General features: G+C 38.7%; 4 protein-coding genes across 9 annotated transcripts; 2 read left to right on the forward strand and 2 right to left on the reverse strand.

Moving 5' to 3' along the window:
- Positions 1-561: 561 nt before the first annotated feature.
- On the reverse strand, positions 562-7471 carry colgalt1a (collagen beta(1-O)galactosyltransferase 1a). 3 transcript variants are annotated; one of them, XM_079456865.1, is made up of 13 exons: positions 7098-7471; positions 5588-5698; positions 4612-4729; positions 4404-4538; positions 4125-4329; positions 3497-3616; positions 3337-3413; positions 3143-3249; positions 2923-3055; positions 2455-2582; positions 2157-2363; positions 1837-2009; positions 562-853 (listed from the first exon to the last, which is right to left on the reverse strand). In XM_079456865.1, exons 1-13 carry the CDS (start codon positions 7304-7306, stop codon positions 798-800), a joined length of 1779 nt encoding a protein of 592 aa, XP_079312991.1. In that variant the 5' UTR covers positions 7307-7471; the 3' UTR covers positions 562-797. The 3 variants fall into 3 exon arrangements, with proteins under 3 accessions (XP_079312991.1, XP_079312990.1, XP_079312992.1); XM_079456864.1 differs by lacking the exon at positions 562-853 and having other exon boundaries at positions 1208-2009; positions 7098-7327; XM_079456866.1 differs by lacking the exons at positions 562-853; positions 5588-5698; positions 7098-7471 and adding an exon at positions 5252-5260 and having other exon boundaries at positions 1208-2009.
- Positions 7315-11256, reverse strand: pgls (6-phosphogluconolactonase). 3 transcript variants are annotated; one of them, XM_079456871.1, is made up of 7 exons: positions 10710-11233; positions 10576-10622; positions 10092-10364; positions 9870-9977; positions 9691-9792; positions 9424-9564; positions 7487-8133 (listed from the first exon to the last, which is right to left on the reverse strand). In XM_079456871.1, exons 3-7 carry the CDS (start codon positions 10359-10361, stop codon positions 7987-7989), a joined length of 768 nt encoding a protein of 255 aa, XP_079312997.1. In that variant the 5' UTR covers positions 10362-10364; positions 10576-10622; positions 10710-11233; the 3' UTR covers positions 7487-7986. The 3 variants fall into 3 exon arrangements, with proteins under 3 accessions (XP_079312995.1, XP_079312996.1, XP_079312997.1); XM_079456869.1 differs by lacking the exon at positions 10576-10622 and having other exon boundaries at positions 7315-8133; positions 10710-11256; XM_079456870.1 differs by having other exon boundaries at positions 7424-8133; positions 10576-10807.
- On the forward strand, positions 10402-14647 carry LOC306894373 (uncharacterized protein). 2 transcript variants are annotated; one of them, XM_079456867.1, is made up of 5 exons: positions 10402-10448; positions 12857-13080; positions 13162-13243; positions 13335-13452; positions 13741-14647. In XM_079456867.1, exons 1-5 carry the CDS (start codon positions 10416-10418, stop codon positions 14388-14390), a joined length of 1107 nt encoding a protein of 368 aa, XP_079312993.1. In that variant the 5' UTR covers positions 10402-10415; the 3' UTR covers positions 14391-14647. The 2 variants fall into 2 exon arrangements, with proteins under 2 accessions (XP_079312993.1, XP_079312994.1); XM_079456868.1 differs by lacking the exon at positions 10402-10448 and having other exon boundaries at positions 12645-13080; positions 13741-13919; positions 13995-14482.
- A 434-nt stretch (positions 14648-15081) lies between these two features.
- LOC306894912 (uncharacterized protein) lies at positions 15082-26257 on the forward strand. The gene is made up of 12 exons (XM_079457751.1): positions 15082-15427; positions 16348-16478; positions 16588-16699; positions 16788-17361; positions 18595-18875; positions 18960-19093; positions 19182-19290; positions 20074-20268; positions 20789-21852; positions 22054-22123; positions 22197-22371; positions 25783-26257. Exons 1-12 carry the CDS (start codon positions 15178-15180, stop codon positions 25940-25942), a joined length of 3255 nt encoding a protein of 1084 aa, XP_079313877.1. The 5' UTR covers positions 15082-15177; the 3' UTR covers positions 25943-26257.
- The last annotated feature ends 1022 nt before the right edge of the window (positions 26258-27279 follow it).

A 27279-nucleotide genomic window follows, 5' to 3' on the forward strand; every position in this document is an offset into this window, starting at 1 on the left:
GTAACTTTGTTCTTTTTATTTCAAAATATCACTAATGTTTGTCATGCTGATTTCCACATCCAGTGGATTCTGGTGGAACTGATACGCACTATTATGCAGTAAAAACTGCAGTGTTTGTAAATGATGCAGAAATCTCAGTGACAATGACATTTAAATGCATTGCGGCACCTCCTGCTGGTTGATGCGAGTTAGAGACAGGAAGAGCATCAGATCACAAGGCTGACCTGATATAACACACTGATGACTGACTCACGAAGATCTCACTTCCATATGACACAAAACAGCACTGAGAGGGATGGATACGGTATTTTAGACTGTCCTCTATTAAGACACTTTGCCATATTTAGCGTTTCCTTTGTTTTGGTCGAAACAGTGACACAAAGGTACACAAAAGTGCTGTCGTGTATGGACTATACGGTATGGTGTATATCCAAGAGCCTGGATCTTCTTTATATCAAACACACTATAAAAAAACTAACATTTTTAGATTTAATTGTAATTGTACAGTTTTTTCACATATTTTTTTTAAATACAGCTAATACAAAACACTACTCCAAATTTACTGGAAAAGCATGGATTAAAACAAAATGTGACCATTTTTATTTTGTGTTATTTTACTGACACCACAGCTGGCAATTAAATACAGTAAAAAAAACGTCAATTTAAAGAAAACACTTCACATCTACAAGAAAAACATGTCATTTCACGTGAAAAAACATTATATGGTATTTCACTAGTGTCCCAGCTACGGGGAAATTGGTTTTAAACAGGGTTTCTTCTTGAAATAGCTTGCTGGTTTATATCAACATCATCCTTTCTGTCTTGTGGTCATGCCGCTGTGATATAATTAAACCTGGAAGTGAGATACAGGATGTTGATATCACTACCAAAGCAGTTGAGTTAACTTAATGTCATGCCATTTAATTGTCAAAACAACACATCCAATATTGCCATCACTGAGCTTTGACAATTGTCGTAAGAGCTTACAGACACATCATGTTCTGTTGAATTCTTCATACAGAAAGTATTTAGGGCACAGTCGGTAAAACAGTCGGGTTACAAACATGTAAATAGTATGACAGTGTGACACAGAGCGTTCACACTTGCTAGTACCACGGATTCCGAACACGACAAGCTATACAATTCGTTCATATTTAGAAACGAGAGCACATGACCTGTGTCAAAAAAAGGAGAGAACCAAAGATCTGGAATATGGTATGTGTGTAAACTTTTTATTGTCATCTTGTTGATATGACAGTAAAACCAAAGAATAGGCGTGGACGCTTGTTCATCTGATGAAGGCAAATGACGGTCTGAAACTGTGCCAAATTGTATTGTATCTAGGACTGAAACAACATATATATATTGCTATGTTTTTAAGTCACATTTTTATGCACTCGTCTGTAAATTGCATAGGTGACAATGCTCAGCTCTGGAATGCAAATGTTAAGAAACATTTAAAACCATGTTCTACCAGATTTCGTTAAAAAAAGTGAATGATATTATTTTATTCTAAAAAAAACCCCCACAAATGTATTGGGGGGGGGGGTCGCAGGACACAATGGTGAACGGGTGAGAAAGAATACATGCCCTACAGTCCTGGACATCACGCAAGGGTTAAGCTTAAAAACAAAACTCTGTTCATCTTTTGGTCAGTCAAATAGGATTTACAGGAAGAACGATCCTCAAAATCCACAGGAAGAGAGATGAACAGAGATGTCTCAGTCTAATGATGTGTCTCTCAGAGCTCGTCTCGGGCTGTTCTGTCCAGTGGAGACTGAAGCACATCAGAGTTCTGCGCTTCTGTGCTGATCTCAACCTGTTCTTTGGTCTTACCCGAGTGCTTTCTGTCCCAGTCTGTGCGCACTTCCTCATTGTCCCACACTGTGGATGTTTCTGTGTCGCTGATGTACCCCAGTTCACCAGTGTAGTGTGTGGGGAACACAAGCAAAGGCTCAGCAGAAAACGCTTTCAGGTCCCTCGTCTCGAAATGCTCCATGTAATCTGACCTGAGGAGATCAGGACATGATGTTAGACAAAGCAAAAACAACTCGTTTTTTACACTTTCTGAAATGAAAACGAGTGGAGCTCAAAACAAAGCAAGTTAATGGAGTGGTCTTTTAATTCTTTACGTTTTATACATTTGAAGGACTTACACAGGATGCTTATTAAACATAACAGGAAGGAACTCATCCACGGGTAACATTTTGCTGAGAGGTTCTGCTTTGAGGAGCTTTCTGGCTCCCTGTAATGACATCATGTAAGCCAACGTCCAGTAGGAATAGTCGGCCTCCACCAGGTTGCGTATGTTTGGTACTGCTTTTTCAGGATGGTCCACCTGCATCCTCTTCCTCCCAATATAACTGAAAGTTATTAAGAACGAGATCTTCACATTAACAGGAGCCAGCATTCCTTTTACATATAGACTTTTATCAACACGAAAGATCAACTCACATGAGGTCCCAGTCCAAATCTTTACTCTCAACCTCACGCATCAGGTTCTGCAGGCGGCGTTTGAAGAAGATTTCAAACCGCAAATCATCCTCAAGCACCAGTGAGGTCTTCAAGCCTCTGTCTACAATCTGTTTCACACAAACATATGAAAAGCTTCGGTTTTACACAAACTCTTCCTCCCAAAACACACTCCAAGTTTATTGAAAACATATATCCATAAATATCCTTTTTAAAAGGTTTCAGCATTTTTTATGCTTTCTGAAGCGTCGCAATGTTAGCGTAGCAACATGCTAATGTCAAATTATTACGTTTCCCATGTGCTTCTCATGGGACGTGTCATGTAGTGAACGGAGCAGCTGAATATGAAAAGCGTTTCAAATCGCTCAAGTCGTTCCATTTTATTTGAGGACAGCTGGTATGACAGCCTAGTGGGTTTTGGGAAACAGCTAGTTTGGATTTGTATCGGACCTCTTTCCAGATGTTGTAGTGGGACAGGAAACAGCCCAGCTCTCCTCGTGTGAGTGGTCTGCCGTGGTAGGGGTCGCTGTAGCCGGGCAGCATGTGGATTCCCATGGCGTGAATCTCACTGACGTTCAGAGCTCTAATAAAAAGGACAGTATATTGTGATTAAACCTCTCGTTATAAAAGAGAAAAGTTTCAATTTAACAGGTTAAAGATAAGAACTTACTTGCCATCAACAGCGGCAGTAATCTTGCAGTCAATTTCTTGCTCTCGCAGTGCTCTCAGCATCCGCTCGCGACGGTCGACCCGTTTCTTCAGGTTGACCATAAATATCTACGATGAAAACAACACGTGATCGTACTGTATGTTCTTGAGAAAATTGACATTCCACTCGCTATAGTGAACTGAAATCTGATCTACCTCATCAAAGCCCATTTTGTCAGGCTTCACAACAGGTTTGGGAAGGTACCTGGAGGGCTCGACTGGGGGGTTTCGTACTGTTAATAAAATATGAATCATTATAACATTTCATGAAGCTTTAAACAGACTATTTTTCTCTTTTAATAAAGCTGAAGCTTACCATTGACCTCTAGTACAGAATGAAGGAAGCTGTCTGCCTCGTCCTGCAGGGTGCTGTGGGTGCGAAGAGGCACTGGGAGATGCCCGTACGATTCCTTGTTGCAAATGAACATCTGGACCTCTGCAGAAACAGTGAATTTAAACAACACATTATTTCACATACAGTGAAAACATGAGCATGAAATAAAATAATAGTATTAATTACATGAACTAAAAAAGATAAATAGCTCAACGCTCAAATTACAAAAAGGTGGTCGTCAAATCGATTAATCGGGATTATAAATTATAAATCTTTGTGATTATATAATACATAGTATATATACATATATTCTGTAAATGCAGACACATTCACATTTATAACAAACATTTACATATATATATATATATATATATATATATAGAATATATAGAAACGATTAATTGTGAAACATCAATTCAAAAACGATTAATCGATTTGACAGCACAAATTACAGCTAATGACATCACTATTTCAAATCGGCACAAAAAGATACAAAAACATTGCTATACATTTTTTATTTGTTCGATAACTCATTTTTGTTGATTTCTCAAAGTTACGGACTGCATCTTTAAATAACAAGAAAGCAGTTGCAATCGGTCTCTGCACACACCTGCCATACGGGCCGAGAAAGCAAAGACTATGATGTCATCAAAGGCCCACGTGTAATCTGGATGTGGAGGGTGAAAAGCCAGCAGCCTGGTGGCTTCTTTCCGTAGGTCCACCAGGAACGTTGAGTGCACCATGGGAACAGCAAAACAGCCCTTTCGCATTTGTTTACGGATGGGGATGTAGGCAGGTGTTCGCTTATAGTAACCCTAGAAAAGTTTGGAGATGAAGTCATTAATTCTGTCATATTTTATTTTATGAGAAGCAAACCCACAGACAGTACCTGGGACGTCATGCCACACCAAAAGTTGGAATACGCTGCTCGAGACTCCAGCATTGGTGCCACAATAGTCTTGTTCTCCTTTATCAGCTTCCATATGACATCTCGGTTGGTCAGGAGATTGTCACAGTCAACCATCTGAAATTGAAGTTATGCTTTCAGTCTCTTCTGTGATGACAATGAATTCTCAATAGGCGTGTAATGCCCTTACCATAAGATAGTCTGCCCACATCTCTCGTGCAGACTGGAGCGCCGCCTGACGCAGTTTCATCACGTAAGCGTAACGCTCGGTCGTCCAATCCTTGGGTCCATCCTCATCATAATATGCTCTGAGAAGAGAAAACCAACGCTTGAATCTAATATGTATAACACAGGCCTACAATGAATGCAGATTTCAGCAGAAGGTTTCAGATGATTTTTACAGACCTAGAATGCCAATCTTTGACAATAAAATTATTTATCAATTAGTAGTTTTTATATTGTTTTTCCTTACAAATGTTTAAAAGACTTGATGAAGATACATTAACTTGAGAAGCTAAACGATTTGAGATTTTAGCCTTAAATTTGTTTTCCTAAAATTCTGCCAATGGGGTAAGAAATACGATGAAGATTACTTAAATAAGGTTTATTAAAACTTTAAGTTTATTTTTCTCATTTCACAGGCAGATTTGCTTGATTTAAGCAGAGACTCAGTTTTGATATTTCTTCCGAGAATTAATGATTTGCTTCTCAAGTAAATATTTCTTGATGTATGAATTTTTGGTACTAGAAATAAGTGTATTCTTTCTGCAACTATAGCATAACACTATTAACACTATTTAAAGGAACAGTTAACCACAAAATAATCTCACCTTTTTGCAAATGAATGTGTCTTTCGTTCTTCAACTGAATTCAAATAAATAAATAATAATAAAACTGCAATTATTATTATTGTTATAATATATATATAACAGTGATGTGATGCACATGCTTTTTTTGGTGCTTTAACATATTGAGCTCTGTCTAAGATTATATCGCTATTTTAATTTAAAATGATTGGCTTTATATACCTACGATGGCAAATGAGTCAATTATAAGATGTTTATTTTTGAGTGATTTATTTCTTAAATACACTTAAATCCGGTCAGTTCCTCACACTTTCCCGAAACACAAATTCATGTTAAAACCAGAGAAGAAACACAGCAAACCTTGGTTCCTCCTTTGGCCTCCACTCCACATTGTGGTAAAGCTTTTGTACATTGATAAGCCAGTCTCGCAACAGGTATGTAGTGTTGTCAATACTGTGGTCAGTTGCTGCCCTGAGAATGACAGAAAAAAAAACATATTTAGACAGTGCTGCTGACATCCTTAATATAAATAAAGAAAAAAAGCTCTAAGATAAACTCTACTTCCTTGCAGCAGAACTAAACTAAAAACAGGTAGCAGAACACAAGAAGTGAAACTGCAAAGTAACAGCTTTTATCAAAGACAGACAGGATAAACGGATAGGAAACATCACCCAACTCTCACTGCTAAAAGCTCTTGCTGTTAACATAAATATGGATTCTCACTACACCATGTCCTCAACGGCTATAAATCTCCTGTAACAGAGAGAACCAGCACAGCTGTGATGGCTACATTCACGTCTACAAATGCAAACATGGTTCACATATCACACAGTCCCACGAGTACACAGACCGGTTCAGAATAGACATTCAGGCCAGACAGGCCATCGTTGTGGAAGTATGACCCGTGTAGTCAAGTTACCGAAGAATATTGCAACTTTTGACCGAATAAAACAAGTACATTTGCAACCTACACAAACAACAGCACGTTATTGTAGAGTTTGGACAATTTTGCCTGTTTTATTTGGAGTATGGAAAACTGAATAAAATCTGATTTCCCATCTTTGCTTTAAAAGACCATTGTAAGTAGGCGATATAATGAGAGAAATGCCAAACAAAACATTTCTGCATTGACGTTTCCTTTCATATGAAACCTTTACGGGACGTCATATTCAGGGCAAGACCTCAAAACAAAGTGAAAAAAGTGTTCTGGGTAATGAAATGAACACCTTTACTATTGAGTTTTCAATTCACCGCTCAGGACAATGGCAGCTTTACAGAAAACATTTTCTTCTATAAAGGAAACTGAACACAGCTAGGAAACTGTGACACAGTGAGCTGGCTGTGAGGATGGAGAAGATCGCGCCCCTCCCACTTTCTCCCGGTTGCCCCGCCCATCTTCTCAGTTTGCCTGCAGATGGTCGCAGACGCAAAGAAACGTCATTTCTGATTCAGATTACTGTTGACTTCTTAACAGTTTTAAAATACAATACCTTTATGTATGTCAACCAACATTCTTACTACAGTAAGCCTATTTTACTTACGATAGTTGTAGCAAAACCACACCAAACGCGCCATTCCTCACTGTAGTATATACAACTACAGTAATGCAAATGGTAAACAAACCATAGTTACAATACACGTTCACTGTGATAAAACCATACGAGCTTGTGTAACGTTACCATGCGTATAGTTCATGACAACTTGAGTTACGTGTGTACAATGTAACTTAAACATGAACGAGCATTAAACAAATGCAGTTGACTCCATCCACTTACATTATAAAGACGCATAAGAAGAAAGTAACGTTAACTTAAGCGGCGCCTCCGCATTCCGACGTTAATAAGTAACACATTTGACGGTAGAAACTCACCAGAGCGCGATGCGATCTTTAGGGTAGTTTAAGCGTTCAATCGTTCCCAAGAAATGCGGTAGTGAGTGTTGAGAGTTACGGCATATGAACGCGATCATAACCCGAGGAGACAAGAGAGGAGACTCCGGGCTCCAGCGCTCCTCGTGGAAATATCCTTCAGCTGGTCCGCTTTTCATCAGGCTGCACAACACCAACACCAACCACAACATTGTGGAGAGAGACGGACACTACTGAACCGCAGAAACGAGCTCTTGTACGGCTTGGCACAACGGTTGCGCCGCCTTTGTGTGTTGGCGGAAAGTTATAAAGCGGTAACTTTAGATTTAATCATTCCGCCGATCGAATTTACACTGCAACGTAAACCTCAGTATGGCGTTAAAGGGGACGTTACGCTGACGTTTAAAGGGGAGGAACCGCTCACATGGACATCTGAGACCATCACACTCAAAACAAGCGAGCTATTATTATTATTTCAAGCTCTTTTGTAATTTATTGAAACTTTTATTCCCGTTGTTCATTTACAAAGACAAACATTTTGTTTTGGTCACAATCTTAAGTACATTATTTCCATTTTTCATTCTGCAAAGATTCAACTAAATCTCGCATGTTTTGTGAGGAATGCACAAAATACAGTCCAAAGAACGGATCTCAACTTCCGACTTGTATTTAATGTGATCTTTGGCTGCTTAAAATGACAAAGCCTTTTTTAAAGTCATCTCATCTTCAATTGTTTGACACAGACCCCGCATTAATGTATTATGGTTTTACAGCAGTGACAACAGCTATGGTATTTGGGTGAAAACTATAGCCATCGTAGAAACTCTTTATAAGATTCATCGGCTCTCATAGGAATACTAGATGGTGTTTCTACAAGTTTGGTCTTCTGAATTTAGAGTTTAGCCCCAGGTCCCGGCCTCTCCACCGGAGAAGCGAGGGAGGACGCGGCTGGCTCATCCAATAACCAGAAAAGTTCTCCCTGTGTAGGTGTGACAAGAGATGCCGGAAGCACAGGGCCTTCGCCGCCCTCCAGTACTTGCTACAAAGTAAAAATAAAGAAATAAAACATTTTTTATAATAAAATAAAACATTTTTAGATTTAATTAGATTAAAATTTATTGTCATTACACGTATGTGACCCTGGATCACAAAACCAGTCTTAAGTAGCACGGGAACATTTTTAGTAAAAGCCAAAAATACATTGTGTGGGTAAAAATTATAGATTTTTCTTTTATGCCAAAAATCATTAGGATATTAAGTAAAGATCATGTTCCATAAAGATATTTTGTAAATTTTCAACCCAAAATATAAAAAAACTTTATTTTTGTAAGTGGATGGCCTGCTAAAGTGCCTCGGATTATCAACTTCAAAGGTGATTTTCTCAATTTTTTGCACCCTTTGCTTCAAGAGATTTACACTCTTGTATCTCCACCAGATATTATCCCATCTTAAAAACCTATATATCAATAAAAAGCTTAACTATTCAGCTTTCAGTTGATGTAAAAATCTCAATTTCAAAAAATTGACCCATAAGACTGGTTTTGTTGTCCAGGGTCACATATACAAGTACAGTGTAACGAAATGTAGTTTAGGTCTAACCAGAAGTGCAATTAGCAAGTGTAGGATATACAGTTAGAATAAATACAGAATACAATATTGAGAAAATATTATACAGTGGGCATGGACTATGAAAATATTTTACAGTAGGTATGTTCTTATGAAATATATGACAGTAGCTAGGTATTAGGTATGTACTATGAACAATATATACAGATGACTATATACTATGAACATTAACACTATGAACATTAATGTACAGGTGAATATGAACAGATAATAATTTAGACTAAACAATAGTGCAAAGTGACTTAAGTGTGCATACATTATTGACATTAGCTATTAAAGTTACAGTGCAGTATACGAGTTAATGCAGTTAATAAGGTTACAGTGCAGTAGATTAGTTAATGCAGTTATTGAAGTTACAATGGAATAGATGAGTAGCTACAGTTAATAGAGTTATATTTGTATAGTTATATTTATGGTGAAAATAAGACTCAGCATTGTTCATTGAGCAAAATTATTTCTAGTATGTAATGTCAGCATGCACTAGAGCTGATGGGAATTAGAAAATGTTATCCCGGCATGATCGGATAAGTGAACAGAAATAGTCAAAAATCTGAAATAATTGATGTATACACTTCACCCAAAACAATGATGCTCACAAATTTCCAATGTGGTTTTACATGCCTGGACCACATTGTACAAAAATGTAATTGGTTTTTAACGGTTCAATGTTCTCTTTAAATACATGGTGGGACAACTTTCTTACCTTCAGTACTGGAGCTTTGCTGCCCCCAGTTGACACAAAAACTACACATCGAGCAGCATTGACCACAGGCAACGTCATGGTTACTCGCTGAGGGGGTGGTTTAGGAGAATCAGCAATGGGGGCCACTGTCCTTTGGATTTCCTATATAGAAATAATACTCTATAATATTCGAAAAACCGAAAAATCATACAGTATGTATACATTACTTTTAGAAGAATCCACTGTTCATATACTCTAACGCAACATTATTATAAGTTTGCATGAAACCTGTAATAAAGGATGGTTTGGAAAAAGAGAGCAGGTGTGTCCATCTGGTCCCATGCCCAGCAACAGCATGTCAAATACTGGAATTTTCTCTGTGCTAAAGGCCTACAAGGACAAAATTCCAGTTAGGGTCACAGCCAAGAGAAAGAAAAGACCATTTAAAAGAAAAGATCACATCTTACCTTACTCAGTTTGCCAGCATAATCAATGGCACATGCATCCACAGGTAAAGAGGGATCTATTGCCAAAATCGCATTTTCTGGAATGTTAATTTTACTGAAAAGATGACTCTATAAGAAACGAAAAACAATGACATCATTTACTCGTTCAGCATTGATCCGAAAGGATAATATGCACTGAATTAGGGGCGGCAGACTGTTACTCCCTCCGACATGCATAGTTACCTTGTACAATCCATAAGTGCTCTCAGCATCATTGAATGGCACAAGTCTCTCATCACAGAACCCAATGAGCCATTTGCTGCAGTCTAGGTTTTGTACAGCAGGCAATTCCTTACCCAGTATGTTCACCAAACTACCTCCCGAAAGACCCAGAGAGAAGAAACTTCCATCTGTGCTGAGAGCTTGTTCTGCTCGAGAGGACACCAGCTGGGCCAGAGTCGGGCCGAGCTCAGCTGCAGAGGAGAAAACTACTACTCTCCGTTCAGACATCATTCACTGAAATACAACAGAGGAATACTTTAATGCCAGTCACTTCAGCCAATCAATATGGAGCAAAGTGTAATGCATTACTGCTGCATGGTGAGTCAACCCAAGTGCTATTTACACAGCAATACCGAAACAGTAAATGCTTTAGTATTAACAAAAAAGAGGCAGGAGATTTAATGGAGCAAATTAATTGTCTTTATAATGAAGAGAACTTGCTCACCTGATGACAGCAAATGAAGGACATGAACCGTAGTATCGTATGCTAGGCTACCGATAAACACCGACAATCACAAAACTAGCTTCATGTTTCAACATATCCAAGTTGTAAAAATGATAGCAAAGTAGTAATCTCACCGCGAAATGTTTGTTACGGTAGTGATGATACCTTCACTTCCACCCTTATGTGTTCCTCATGCGATCATGAGGTCTAATCCAATCATCGCAGCGAATGTGGGTTGTTGCATTGTGGGTATTGTAGTACTTAAAGTGATACATCACCCAAAAATGAAAATTCTGTTCATTTACTCACCTTCGAGTTTTTCCGAATGTGCATACATGTCTTTGTTCTGATGAACACAGAGAAATATATTTGGAATAAATTATCTCAACACCCATTGAAAATACTTTATCATTTGTTTTGTTCTGTTGAACACAAAAGAAGATATTTTGAAGAATGTAGAACAACAAACAATTTTGAACACCATTGTTTTTTCCTACTATGGTAGTCAATGGGGGGCAAAATCTGTTTCGTTATAAGCATTATTTGAAATATCGTTTCGATTAACACACATTTGTATGGAACATTTCGAACAACTCGAAGGTGAGTAAATGATGACAGAACTTTGGGGTGAAGTATCCCTTTAAGTCCACGTGAACCGGAAGTTGCGATCGTTTTACTTCCGTATTTTGACGCATTTTCAAGTGGAAATGGAATTTCCAACGATAAAAATAGTGGGCGTGGCTTTCCTGTTTCTTACTCTGTTTGATAAAAACAGCTGATGCATTTTTAAATAAGGGGAGGAGTTAACGGATGCTCCCGCTGATTTATGTCATTTAAGATGGATAGTCAAGTCAGCTTTATTTATATAGCGCTTTTTACAATTTTCATTGTTACAAAGCAGCTGTACAAGAAAACATTGACTATAAACAAAACATATAAGGTTATGCAAGTCAAAACACAGGTATATCAGACAGACTATAAATTCCTATATGCAGTGTTAATTAAATAAAACTATAAAATTCTAGCAGCCCCCCTGGCCAGGCAAAACAGTATGCAAACGGTGTCGAGGAACCCAAAATTCCATTGGAGGAGAAAAAAAAATCTCAGAGGGAAACCAGGCCTAACCAGGGGATTCCAGTTCCCCTCTGGCAAAAACTGCAGCCTCGGCACAAGCTCGACAGTGCTTGCACAACCAGGCAAAATAAAAAAAAAAATCGATTTAAGATTATCATTAATAATTTTGTAGAGTTGCCAGTTCATGTCCGGCACTATCATCAAAGCATTTGTCAGGTCTGGGCATGGCTTGCCATAGTCCTGCCCGCTCTAGTAACCTTGGAACAATGAGACAAGACTGGCTGAGAGTAGAGTGCTGTTCTTCACTCTTTGATGCAACAAATGCATCACTTGTTATTGGAAGTGTTCCAGGTTCCGGTTGATCTAGTGCAGCCTAGATCTTTGAAATATATATATTATATAAATATAGTCATATTTAGGATATTCATTTCAGGGCGGAAGTGCATTTTCAGATTATGAGGGTACACAAATTTAAAAAAGAAAAAACACATTGAAAAGAATTGTCGTTTTTAATTTCACTGGGTATTTAAAATGCTTTTAAAGATATTTTGTAAGTTATAAATGCCCCTAAATATTTCCTGATTTCCCCCCATATTCCATCATATTGTCATGAGAGAACTAAATCGCAATCATGTGATCTGATACAAATGTATATTTGTATTTTATTTATTTAGATATATATGTGAAATGTAAATATGATATTTGTTTATATTTTATATTTAGTTTTTGCTTTTAGTTTTAGTTTTATTATATGTTTTTGCTCGAACCTTTTCTGATATTGTCATAATGAAACTAAATTGGAAGCATGCGACTTGGATATTTTTACACCGAAATAAGCAGATATATTAGGTAACGAGGATATATGTGTGTTTGTACATTTGCAATATATAAATATTTCGTTTTTGTTGTTTTAAGCGTTACGCAGCCCGCTCCAATTCAATAGATGGCGCTAGTGTGCTGTGTTTGCAAAACCCATTCACCCTCTGCGGGACGTCGAAGCAATAGTTGGACAGAAAACCGATTGTGTCAAGAAGATGCACATTATCATAAACTTTTTTTAATTGCACTTACCTATCTTTAAAGTATACAGCCAATTACTTTTAGCAATCTTTTTGGCCGAGACATCGATTTCTGCGTGTCATTAAAGTCTGAGTTTTCATTTGACAGTTCAATTATTATGATGGTGTCCACTCTCTCATCATTTCAGACTCAATTAACGTCCATCATGGAAGTCCTGACGAAAACAGCTATATTGGAGATAAGCAAGCTTGTCGACACGGAGTGCAAAGTTTTGCAGTTGGAGGTGAGCCGCAGTCGCAGTGAAATCGGTGAATTGAGGCGGAGACTGAAGCTGATGGAGCTCCAGCCATGGACTGCACATCCACAGAGTCAGATACATGATGATGTGAAGACAAACACTGAACAAAATAGGTATTTTTTCATTTATTAAGAGACTTATGCCGTATAAATGTTATTTATTTTTGTCCTTAACAATTCTTTTTACTTTCGCAGCAGCCATGAGAATATACACAGTCGTCTGTGCACAGCTGATGTAGTGTTCAGGGACACCCAAAGCGTAATTGACAGAGACAAAGTAAGTTGACATCTTTTTATGTCAATCTAAATTGCATGGGAACATTTGTTTGTGAGTTGTTGAGCTGTTGTTTTGTTTCTGTCATTGACAGGCCGAATGTATAATATCAATGAACTGTCAGCAGCAGTGTGAAATAAATCAGCCAATTATTATGATAAAGAAGGAGGTACATGATGTTGAAATTACAAGATGGGACATCAGTGAAAAGGGTCAGTCACATTAAATACCTTCTAACCTTTGTAAGCTGTCATTTTTCTGTTATTAGGTTTATATTAAAGTGAAGTATAATTGCTGAAACGCAATCATTGAAGTAACTATTGGCAAATGTTTATTGTATTGTAATACTCAGTCTTCCATTTGTTATAGTATTATAATATTTAAGTATTTCGCATCTGTTACTTGCTTTAGGACATTTACATTTAATCATCATTATCCAAAGCGACTTACAAAGAGTTTGGGGAGCAATAAATGTAAACCATTACATTTTCCTAACACAGGAACCCAGGTTGCCCACTCCGGTGAAGATAAGCCTATAGTAAGCCTGTCATCTATCAAGGATGCTGTAGAAAAAGTTCCTTATATTGACAAAGGAAGCCAAGAAAACAAAACAACAACGGTCCCGCTCATAGCAGAATCACTGCAATCAAATAGAAACATCTCGCCTGGAAACATGGCGGTAAATCAAGCACTGCGGGTTTCATCCAGCACATGTGCACCACAAACAGATAATTCTTCGTTAATTCACCCACAGAGTTTAAATGCCCCAAAGTCCACGAGAACTTGCAGTGACGTTGTCTCAATAGACAAGCGTTGTGTTTGCAACTACTGTTCAAAGAGGTTCAGGTGTTTCAGTCAACTCAAGGTACATCAGAGGAGCCACACAGGCGAAAAGCCGTACAGGTGCACGCTTTGCGGAAAGAGGTACGCTCAAAAAGGACACCTGTATACCCATCAGCGCACGCACACCGGAGAGAAGCCATATCGCTGTCAGCTCTGTGGAAAAGGCTTCATTCAGAAATGTACACTGGATATGCATCTGCGGAGTCACACCGGAGAAAAACCATTCACTTGTATGAAATGTGGCAAAGGATTTACGAAGAAATGTAACCTTAATAAACATCTTTCTTGCCAGTCTTGCAAAAGCTGACCAATGAAACTATGAAGGACCTTTATATCTGTGCACTTTTTGTTCTTTTTATGTTCACAAATAAACACATTTTTAATATATGTGGTTACTCTATATGCAAAATATGTTGCATCTTACTCAACATTAAATACAAAACTGCACACTCCAGAACAGTCTCTCGCAAGTAGAAATGACCAGGTTGTAAAATCAGACTTTATGACCAAAACAACAGAGCCAAAGGCAAGTACAGACAATGCATTTACAATTTCCCACAATGCAAGTAAAAACAGTCGTGCTTTATGTTTAACATCAATTAACATTGGTGTTTTGTGCACATGCATGATAGGTCAATGTTCACACTTAGATTGTTACAAACCTGTATACATTTCCATGATGTTTTGCTGAGCACAAAGGAAGAGAGTTGGAAGAATGTCAGATCTCACCCACCATTTACTGTCAGACATTTTGAGAGTCAGACGAGGAAGGGAGGGGGATATTTGCCAATCTTCCAGATATCTTCCCGTGCGTTCAACAGAACAAAGAAATATATTCAGGTACGGAGCAATCCGAGTGCGAGTATTATTGGGTGTAGTATACCTTTAAGGAGGCCTCTCTATAATGTGCGTTACGGTTATTCGTCCCATGATGCTTTTCTGTTGGACGATATTTATGTCTGTTGCTCTGTCTGCACAAATATCGTAATGAACGGAGTGACATTCTCTTTGTCGAGAAAAGCGAACGTAACTTCATTGAGAAATCACGGCGGGAGACGCGAACTGGTTTGGGCTTTTTCTGAAATCTCGCGTAAATGACGGATATCATGAACGCGGTTGGTTTTCAGACGCAGTTAACATCCATTATGGATATGCTGTCGAAAACCGCTGTAGTTGAAATATGCAAACTTTTCGAGGAGAATTACTCTTTGCTGGGATTGGAGATAACGCGATGTACACACGAAAACGACTCGCTGAGAAAGAAATGTCTGTTTCTGGAGACCGAACTTCAGGCTGCTCGGAGAACCGCCTGTGCGAGGAACAGCACTGAAGATTCATTCAGCGGTGGGCTCGCGGTTCTTTTGATCAAACTTTCGCTGTGTTATCGTGTACGATGCATGTTGAAATCACGTAGCTGTTGTAAATGAACATCTTTTGTTAAACGCAGAAATGGGTTTTGTCATCCAATCCGTTTCTAGGTTCAACTCACAAAGGCTGAGCTCGAACCCTTGACTAACGTTAACCCCAGACTGTGTGTATATTAAGTGTAACGTTACTGGGTTATTCCTGGGATATCCCATACTAGTATATTTCACAGGATGCTAAAATAATTCACTGTTGAATACAAAATACAGTTTAAAAATATTTATCTTTTTTTTTGTCTGAACATTTGGTAACAGTTTAGAAAACCGTAATGTGTAACCGAACATCAGCTAATGTGTGTTTTCACTTTTACATTTTAATCGGATAAAATTCAAATATGCTATATTGGTAGATGGTTCCTTGCATATTTACATCGAAAAGGATGTACACTACAAATTTTTGCAATTGTTTTATGCTGCCAGCATACATTTAGTATTGGTGCAATAATAATAGAATATAGTTTTGAATATTTGTGCTTTTGAGTTTAGCTTTACTTTTGTATTATCCTTTTAATTTCCTTTTTAGAAACCTGTGCTTGCGTGTGGTGGCATTGTGGATCTATTGGCCGTGTTTTTATTTATTATTAGGGCCCAAGCACTGCAGTTTTGGGGATTGGAGGATTGGATATTCATATGTAACATTTAATTTGATGTGATGTTTAAATAAATTTGTTAGATTTAAATACAAGCTCTTCATATTCAAGCTCTTCAGTTGATCCTCACTTTTGCAGTTCATGTCAATTTTTGCTCTTGTGGCTTTGCGTTTCCATTCGTGCACCTTTGGTTCTCAGCCCCGTATCGCTGCTTGCAGCTATATTTGTTAATATTATTTGATTTAAACAGACACTGCACATCGTCCTGCAATTGACAACGTGTTTGGCAAGGAATGGTGCATGAACCTATGGAGGGACGAGGAGTCAAACTTGGTTCAAAATGAGGACACGAATCTGAGCTCTTCAGTCAGCGTAGTAGAGGTTGGTCTTGCATATGACTATTGATGTACTGTACCTACAAAATCTCTTCAAACAGCTTTTAAGAGTTTTATCTCATGTAATTGTAAATGTAAAATCTATCGTTTTTTAGACCGTAAATTTGCTGGATGATGAACCGGATATGATCATGATTAAAGAGGAGACATTTGAAGATTCCTCAAGTAAAAAGAAGTCTGAAGAAGATAAAAGCAACCATCTGAGAAGTAAGAGAGACTTTGAGAACATGCTCTTTGTTATTTTGTGCTATAAGAATGATCTTCTGATGTACATGTGTGCTTTCTGTATTTACAGGACCTGACGTGGGTAGCAGTGAGAGATGTGTGGCCAAAAGTTCCACAGATTTTATCACGTACACGATACCTTCAGATGACCACGTGCAATCGAACGTACAGCAGACTCAAGCTGAAAAACAATCTTTTGATGGAAGACCTACAACACATGGTGACAATCCAACAGAGCCACATATGAACCCTGATGAGTTTGTTGGAATATTTCCTAGCAATATGAATTTCAACAGTATACAAAACAATACAACTTCTTCAGAAGATAAGAAGATTGAATGTGTATTCTGTGGGAAAACCTTCAACTATTTAAGTAGTCTGAAAACACACATGCGGACACACTCTGGAGAAAAACCTTACACCTGTACAGTTTGTGGCAAACGGTTTGCTCAGAAAACATATCTCCGAATACATCAGCGCATTCATTCTGGTGAGAGGCCGTACACGTGCATGGACTGTGGAAAGAGCTTTTCTCAGAAGAGTTCTCTCAACGTTCACCTCCGAAGTCACACTGGAGAAAAGCCTTATAGTTGTGTCGAATGTGGTAAAAGTTATACCTACAAACATGGTTTTAATACACACCAGTGCTCTAGATAAACTAGAATATATGTAAATGAATTATCTGTTTATTAAGCTGTATTTAGCTTTAGTCTGAAGCTTTGAAGTCGAAAAGTCAGTGCTAATCCTGCCCCATGAACCACTAAAAAGAAACTTTTCACAAAATATTACCCACAGACCTAAATACGTCAATTATGCGTAACAACAGCTATCTAGTTCATTATATATAGAATAAAAGGGCAATTTTTATCAGCAACAAATTGGAGTTACATTAATAACAATGATACTCTGTAAGGGTCAAGACTCCTCAAACCCATAGTCGACCAACTTCGTGCCTCGTTTAAGGACCTGTTGGCATCGTTTCTGCACTGTTAGCTAGACCAATCCTGCTCCTGGAAATCGGCCGTCCTGCGAAGTTTAGCTCCAACCCTAATAAAACACAAAGACTATCAAAGTCAGGTCTGTACGAACACACCGCGTGGACATACCGTTTTAGCGTTATGACGTCGTGTCATTTGTGGCAGATGTAAATACAGAGATAAAATAGATGTCTGCCAGATGTATGTGTGCAAGCAGGGGTGTGGACACTGTGTTACTGTGTAAAATAACATGCTGGTGTATTTCTTGAGAGTTGGAACCGAGCTCTGCCTGGCAGTCGAAGAGCCTTGAGAGTGAGATGATTTATGAAGAGCCAAACTTTACTCGTAGTCAACAATTGTAAGCAATGTCTAGAATTTATGCTATTAGATTTTGGGAATTTATACCTCGGTTTTATATTTTTACTGTCATCTTTTATCTTCCAGAATGCGTTTGTGTTGTTATCGACATAACTGTTTAAATAAAATGTAAGTAATGTAATGTAAGATTTGTTTTTATTGTTTACAATTTAGTAGGATATTTTTTAAATGACTTTACATTTTTTACACATTCACCATATGGCTAAATTGTTTAAAATACAGAACACCTTATTGTTTTGTCATTTTCAAAAGTCGTATTATTCAATTTTGTTCAAGTGTTAAAACTATATGTGTCACTAAATATTGAGTGTTCTTGAGTCGGTTTAGGGTCTAGGTGGGGATTGGGTAAGTCCCATGTTTTCGAAACTCGTGTATACGGTGGTTTACGGTAATTCCTCCCATGATCCTTTTTGTCTAACGCTATGCTTTGTTTCTGTAAATGTCACATTTAACGAAGTGGCATTGATGCTTTAGATTAAAAATAAGCAGTTTTGAGGATTTGGGCACTTGATCATTTCTTGCGTTCCTTAAAGGTCCAGTAAAGACGGACATCATGAACGGTGTTGATTTTCAGACCGAGTTAACATCCATAATGGAAACGTTGGCTAAAACAGCTGTAATTGAAATAGGCAAACTTTTCCAGGAGAATTCCTCATTGCTACGGTTGGAGATATCGCGATGCACACGTGAAAACGAATCTTTGCAACACAAATGTCTGTTTTTGGAGAAGGAACTTAAAGCTGCGCGGAAAGCCGCTGGAAAAGTGCACAGGACGGAAGCTTCGTTCAGCGACTGCTCGACAGGTTAGACATTTACGTTTGTAGATGCACATATGAGTACATGTACGGAGCTTTAGGTATCTACTGCACTGCATGTTTGCTTTACAGACACTGGGCATCGTCCTGCAATTGACAGTGTGTTTGGTAAGGAATGGTGCTTGGACTTATGGAGACACGAGGAGGAGTCCAATGTTGATCAAAGTGAAGACACGGATCTGAGCTCGTCCGTCAATACAGTAGAGGTTTGTCTCACATACAGTACTGCTCTTGATGCTCGTGCAGCTCTCATAACACACTGTTTATGTATTTGTTTTGGTTTGCTGTCTTTAGCCAGTAAGTTTGCTGGATGAAGAGTCAGACATGGTCATGATTAAAGAGGAGACATTTGATAATTGCTCTTCAGATAATACAGAGGAAGATCAATGCAGCAGTTTGAGAGGTATGTGCAGAGAGAACAGGATGCAAAATGCATACAAAAGCACATGTTTACAGATGCGTGCCACTCGAACCAAAAATGCATTCTTTATAAATGTGACCCTGGACCACAAAACCAGACCCCAGTCATCAATTTTTGAAATCGAGATAAGCCGAATAAATATGCTATTGATGTATGGTTTATTAGGATCGGACAACCTCGGGATCTGAGGGTGCAAAAATCGTTAAAGTTAACACTTTGGTGTGTTTATAAGTTGCCGCTGCATGTATTAGACACGTAAAAATGCACAAATGTAAGTGTCGGAACCAAAGATGCATTTTATCTAAAAGCGAATGCTCACCCATACCTTCCTGAAAAGCCTCGTGTAAACACACCCCCACAAATCTACATCAGCTCGTGGTATGATTTGACTAAGAGCGCCCAAATTTAATCACAAGTAAGGTGTCGACCAATCACTACGCACTAGTTAACTCGCCAAACATAGCACACCTCGCTTTACTGAGGGATGAGCTTTGTAAAATCAGAAAGGCGGGGCAAAGAGGACATACAAACATACACAGGAAGTGGAATAATACAGCGTTTTTGAACCTTAAATCATGTATACCAATTGCATAACGCTCTCTATTGGTTTACCGCTGGAATGATGTTGTGGACTGTAGATTATCCCGAAAGCATAAATTCTAAGTATTACAGAGATGCCAAACTTGAGTGGGTTATTCTCAAAGTGTGACTGGTTTTGTGGTCCAGAGTCACAAATATGTTGTCTGTTTTCTGTAATCGTTACAGGTGCGATCCAAAAGCAAATAAAACAAATTCTCCCAGAACTGGACTCCAGCAAACTTCAAAATGTGGTCAAGCATCTTGCTTTTGTGGTGGGTGTGGAGAAGACAGAGGATCTTTCCTTAGTGGAGGTGTCCGATCTTCAGGACTTTCTGGAACCAATACAATGTCGAAAACTCGTGAAAACATTTAAGCAAAAAGGTAAAACAAATCCTTATAAATACTAATAGTAATATATAGATGTAAACAGCTTAAACAATATATATTGGTGCAATTTTTAACTCCGCCTTTTGCACCATGCTAAATGGTTAGGAAATATATAGGTTATATTTGCAATACTTCACGGGAGAGTTAATACATGAGACCTTTTAAACATAAACTGTTTCAAAACTTTGACTCTGTATCTCATTTGAATAGAAATGCAAACAAGTGCATTCTAATTTTAACCTTACCACAAAATAAGGTTTTACCAAGGTTTTCACCATACTGATAGCACAGATGTCAACGTTTGGTGGTTTACCCATGAATCCATGTAAGATCTCTCCTGAAGTTTTAAAAGCATTTTAATGTTATTTTTGAACCATGGTTTTCCATAGTCAGGTATGTGCATCAGCGCATCATCAGGGGTTTAGGAAAATACAAAAAGATGGTTTAATATATTGGTAAGGTACATTGTTACCCTTTTTAATGTAAAACCTATTTCTCTTTACCTCTTTCCAAGATTTTTTCCAAGAAAGCAATAAACAAAAAGATACAGAGATCACGCCGAGAACCGAGATACAAAGAACGCATACTGAGATCGCGCTCACTCCATTATCATCAATTGAATCCCTTCCTGAGCAGACCTTCATCCCCTACTGTCCTTCAAATTCCAGTTGGATCAGAAACTTCCAGGTTCCGTGGGAACGCATGTCTTCTGATCTCGCTCATGCGACATCCACTGGAAAGAGGGCTCGACCTGGATCAAGAAGGGAGTTTGTTAGAATTGTCGTGGCAGCCATGCAAGTCCTATGCCCAAACCCAAACTTGGCGGCATGCGGGGAAGTGGCGCGATACATCGTGTCTACGTACCCCCTGACATTTGGAGACATCTCTGAGGAAGGAGAACAATTAGGAAGTGGTTACAGTTTCTTACAAAGACAACTTAAAACCAGAGTAGAGCATGTGAACAGAGACATTTTGGAACACAGGATCCGTCGACCTAGAAGCCTAACAGCCAAAAGAGGCGCAAACCAGGACGACTGCGATTTAAAAAAAGTCAGATATGGTAAAGTAGACAGCTACGGTTGCATTAACTGGCAACCGCCCTCCATCCCAGACGGGGAGACTCCGGATACTCTTGAAATGAAGAGAAAGGTTGCGGCGGAGATCTTTCAGTCCGCAGGCCCGAGAGCCGCCGAGCTGCCCAACGTTGATGACCTGATGCTACAGACTTACGTGTACCAACGACACATGATAAACTCGTGCCCTTCACCCACCATCAGCGAAATAGAGCTTCACTGGCCGTTCCTGTTCACAGAAAGAGGACTGTGCAGGCACTTCCAGACGCTGACCGGGATTGACATCAGAAGTCGATTCGGTGAAACCTTTAATACTAAAGCCAAGAGGATTTTGAAGTACTTCTATAGTCAGAAGCTGAGGTGGAGCGAAGAGATCCAGAGTTTCTTGAATGAGATTGAGGATGATGGCGCTGAAGCGAATAATAACAAGACTGCCATATCTGCCATCTTGTTACTGATGAAACACTTCAAGGAAAAGGAAACATTTATATTCATGTCGGCACGTGTAAGTAAGAGATGGGTGCTATTTACGGGAGGGTCTTAAAGGGATATTTCACCCAAAAATGTATATTCTGTCTTCATTTATTCAGCCTCATGTAATAAAAAAACTGCACATGACTCTTCTGTGGAGCACAAAATAATTTGTTTTGAGAAATTGGTGGTTTTGTCTCCATACAATGGAAGATTGTTATCTTTTGTTAATCAGGAAGCTTCAACCAAGATGTCCATTGAAAAAGAAATGGCCCTACCAGCAACACCAAGGCTCATCATGCTTGGCAAGAGATTTTTATGAAACATAATGTGTCAAACTCTGTGCTTGGTTCTTTATTTACAGTGACTCTATTTCAGGTGATAAATTACTGACATCATCCAAGTGGTTCATCAGCATTGAGGGCAGAGTCACACATTCTATAGACAACCAGCTTGACTTCATGGCAGCGTTGTCTGTGTTCTTCGGGTGCTTCTATGTTTTCAATATAGAGTATCAGGAGTCAGCCAGTACCACCCTAGAGCTCATTCAGAGGTGAGTGAACATGTACAGGCATGAGTTCTTTCTTTTTTTTATAATAATATTTATAGACACTCAGTACTGTTTGGATGGTTGGCATCTGTTCATTACAGGAGTGGACTTTCATAATGTCTGCAAGACTTTATATGGTGATCAAAGCACAAATAATGACGAGACAGATCCTCAGCTTAACACGCAAGCAAAGGAACCACACATGTATCATCAAGCATGTAGACAAGATGATTACATTTACATTTAGTCATTTAGCAGACGCTTTTATCCTAAGTGACTTACAAAGAGTTCAGGGAGCAATAAGCGATATGTCATACAGGAGCAGTAATACAATAGGTCAGAGGTTCTCAAAGTTAACATTCAAAGGTCCGAATCTGAATTCCCGTCAATGTCAAAGGTTTACAAAAGTTGCTTTTAATAAACATTGAAATAACTTTAAATACCAAATCAACTCTTTATGAAGAGTTCATTTGAAAAACGGACAACTCTGTTTAAATGTTTCTAAATCATGTTTTTATTGTGTTAGTTAGGTGTATTTTACATTATTACTTATTCAAAAGAACCCAATTTCAGTGTCATTGATTTTAATTTGAATGCACAATTAAACATTGTTTTTGAACAGCTTATTTTGCAAATCAACTCTTTATAAGCTTATCATTATATTCATGGTATTATCTAGTCGTACTTGCGTTTACTGTCTTAACTGTTACATACAGTTCTGTATATTTATACAAAAAAATGCCAAAAGTCTTTCTCATTTACATATTTGAGAAGAAAAACCACGCACACGCGGGGCTGATAACTTCAAATTTATATCTACGCGCTTTAGCTGAAGTAGTCAGTAAACACTGCTAAAGGCGGCAAAAACACAAGATTCCCGGACAGTTAGGTTTTCATGTTTTCTACACGGTTGTCTAACCGTGCTAAATCATGCTAATAAATGCGACGAGAGGCGTTAGAGCTCCGTCTCTTGTTCAACCAAGGCAGCACGTGACGTGTTTGTGTTTACATTCTCGAAATGTCCGTTATCAGCTCTGCTGTAGAAAATGAAACCATTTACTTACCGGATGACATGGATAGGCACGGAGTGGAGCCAGAAAGGCCCCTACACTGGTTTGTACGCGCGACGTGCCTGCATGTGTGTGTGTTTGGCACTTGGCGGGTCCGGAACGAATTACCTCCGGACTTTGAGAAGGGCTGCAATAGGTGCTAATACAAAGTTGCTAGGTTTTACTAGTACATACTAGGTATGTCAAGTGTTCGTAGAAGAGATGGGTTTTAAGTAGTTTTTTGTAGGTTGTGAGAGATGTGGTTGACCGGACCGAGTAAGGAAGAATGTTCCACCAGGAAGGAGTTGTGAAGGAGAATGAGCGGGAAAGCGATTTACTGGTCGCTGGTTTGTTAAACGCAGGGTTCTTGATGAGGTGTAGGAGGGGGTGAAAGTTTGCCAGTGCAGATCCAGTGATAGTCCTGTAGGCAAGCATCAGTGACTTGAATCTGATACGGACTTCAACCGTTAGACAGTAGAGAGAAATGAAAAGGGGTTTCACCACAGCCCTTTTGCGTTTTGAACCAGCTGTAGTGGTTTGATAGCCTTTGCAGACCAGCAAGGAGAGCATTGGAGTAGTCCAAGTTTAAGATTACCAGTGACTGGTCAATCAGTTGTGCCGCTTGCTCAGTGAGGTAGGGTCTAACCTTTCGAATGTTGAATAAGGCATATCGGCATGATCGCGTTGTCTTTGCAATGTGTTCATTCAAGGACAGCTGTTCATCAAATATGACTCCGAGGTTCCTGGCTGTTTTGGAAGGAGTGATTGTGGTATTGCCAAGTTGGATGGTGAGATTGTGTTGCACCGTGGGGTGTGACGGAAACACGAGTAGTTCTGTTTTGGCCGTGTTCAGCTGGACGTGATGCTCTTTCATCCAAGCTGTGATGTCTTCAAGGCAGGCTGTTACTCGAGCTGCTACAGTGGTACCGTCTGGGTGAAACGAGATGTAGATCTGGGTGTCGTCAGCATAACAGTGATACAAGAAGCCGTATGCCCGTATGATTGGTCCCAAGGATGTCGTGTTGATGGAAAAAAGCAGCATTCCAAGTACCGATGCCCTTCCAAGAGTTCTAGCAATAAATGGGAGGAGACTGACAGGTCTGTAACTGTCGGTAGTAGAGCAGTCAAATCTGGGTTTCTTAACTAGGGTCGTGACCTGGGCCTGTTTGAATGTGGATGGAAAAGTGCAGATGAGCAGGGAGCTGTTGATGATGTGTGGGAGCTTGGGGAGAGAGAGCGAAGGTTCTGTCTAAAATAAACAGGTGGTGGTGTTGGCGTAGTGCATGTAGAGAGGAGCATGTTGAAAGTGATGAAGAAGTGGTCAGAAATTGTGTGAATTTAATGTTGTCTGTGGTGCAGTTACAGGTGTAGATGAGGTCAACCTGGTTTCCTGATCTGTGAGTACAGGCTGTGGCGAGATGATGAATAAAGTGATCAGAAGGTTGCCGGTTCGAATCTAAGTGCCAGCAGGTCAAGACTGAAGTGCCCTTGAGAAAGGCACATTACCCCTGATTGCTCTGCAGTAATATGCCACTGTAAAAAAAAAACTACTTGTAAGTCGTTTTGGATAAAAGCGTCTGCCAAATGAATAAATGTAAATGTAAAGTAATATTAACAATCAGTGTTACATAATACAGTGAATTGCAGAGGTACATTCATGTTCAAAACATAAACGTGCTGGTAAATTAACAAATGATTCATGTGACCGAGAAAATACAAAAGTAAAGGATAATGTACACGCATGATCAGGGCCTGACGCAAAGCTGAGGGTCTTGTATCACACTGAAGGGGCTTATTTAGCGATAACAGCCGGCTGCTTGTATATTATCCCCCTTATAACGCGGCTACTTGCCATATTAGAAAAAAAGGACATGAAATGTGATTTTGAATTATTTTATTAGCTCTTTTTTTCCGGAAAGCTGACATTCTGCGAGGAAGAGCTGTTTACTTTCGGTTTTAAGGTCAGAAACGACATTCAAATGTCACAAACAGGCAATTTGGTTTAATCATTTGTGAATGTAATGTCATATTTGTTATTAAAAGACATTTATATTTAATTTGTAAAAAAAACTGTCAAAATGATTTGCTGCATCATGGTTACGTGTGTTATTAGTTTTGAGGGGTTGTTATCTGGGAACGAACCTGCAAATTTCGCGACTGGCCAATCAGAACCGTTTAATAATAGGGAATAACATTTGCTTGGCATTTGAGTATCCCGTTTCACATGTGTCACACTAGTAAAAATTATTTAAAATTTTTAATTGAACTATTTTTAAAGCTAATTAATACACACTGTAAATGATTAAGCATGAGTAGCCTTTGCACAATTAATCTATTGTTTTACAATGAAAATGCTCTTCCTTAGGTTTTTCGTTAGGATTAATCCAGAAGGCACCAAGTGTACATCAAAATCGGGCACAAGTAGAAGGACAGGGTCATCTGTCCAAAGAAAACTCCAAAACTTGAATCCTCGTGTGGCTACATTTATGCGGAGGATTTCTGAATTTGAGTCAAACTTTGGCTGATGGTACTGCATCGTATGTATTATATTGTATGAGATGAGGGAAGTCCCTTAAGTAACAGGATTATTAATTGATCAAATATTCTGTTTGTATTGTCTCAGCGCGCTCTTCATCATATGCACTGACTACTGCTTACTACCAGAGTGAATGAGTCTTTTTATTTTTTTACCCGTGTTACCTTGTTTTATTTACAATGTTCTGCTGCAATGTTGCTGGAATGTTTGTAGTACGCTTTTATTATCAATTATTATATTTCATTCAATAACTGGTTATTCAAGTTATAAATGCAACAATAAAAAAAAAAGTGTATCAACCATCAAATATAGTGTTTTTGTGAGTTCCAGCAGGGATGTTTTGTATCACTTTACCGATAAAAGACAATAAGCAAGGTATAGATTTCCCTAGTGGGTCTTGGCCTGATTATCTACAGCCAAACCAAAGCCGTACTGATATGCATACGTTAATAGTACTACCATCTATGTGGTGATTATCACAGGTAGGATATTAATTACAGCTTGACGATTTAGAGTAATCGAGAAACTGGTGCCCAGCTGGTTAGAAAAATAGAAAGATATTATACTGTGTAGCAACCTCTCAGGACACCCAAGAAACTGCATAAAATCCAATCCTCCAAATTAAGAGCATCCGAGAAAGGCATTAAATATAGTTCACCTCATCTACTCACCCTCACGTTGTACCAAACGTGTTCTATTGAACACAAAATAAAATATTTTGAAGAATGCGGAAACACAAACAGTTGTGGGGCACCATTAACTAGTTTGTCTCCCAATAAGGTACTCGGTGGTGTTTGATAACAAACATACTTCCATATATGTTCTTTTGTGCTAAAAAACACAGGTGAAACGGTGAGTGAGGGTGAGTAAATGATGACAGAATTATCATTTTTTGGTGAACTATCCCTTTTTTAAGTCAGCATGAAGCAGAAGTTCCAATGGTGTTTTCTTATGAATTTGGTGTATATATGAGTGTAACCATATTTTTATAAATACTATGAATATAATATCGATGATCGTAATTGTATCCGGGGAAATGATTGAAGTCAGTATAGTGCCGCCCAGGCTTAGACATACCTCATGCAGACATGCCAGGCAAGAGCGCGATCTACAACAACCAGTGTGATTTACAGGAGGAAAGGAAGATGGAAGATAGATTTAAGAAAAAGAATGACTCAAAATAGAAATAATTTATAACAAACACTCCAATATTCCGAAAGCCTACTTTTAATTCAATGGTGCCTTTACGCTACATTTAGAGAACACCTAAAATGGAAGTGCTCATTTTAACACAAGTTAAAGTTTTGTGTTGTTTTACTTGTGTTA

Source organism: Barbatula barbatula (genome assembly GCF_947034865.1).
Source record: "Barbatula barbatula genome assembly, chromosome: 5".
Lineage (NCBI taxonomy): Eukaryota > Metazoa > Chordata > Actinopteri > Cypriniformes > Nemacheilidae > Barbatula > Barbatula barbatula.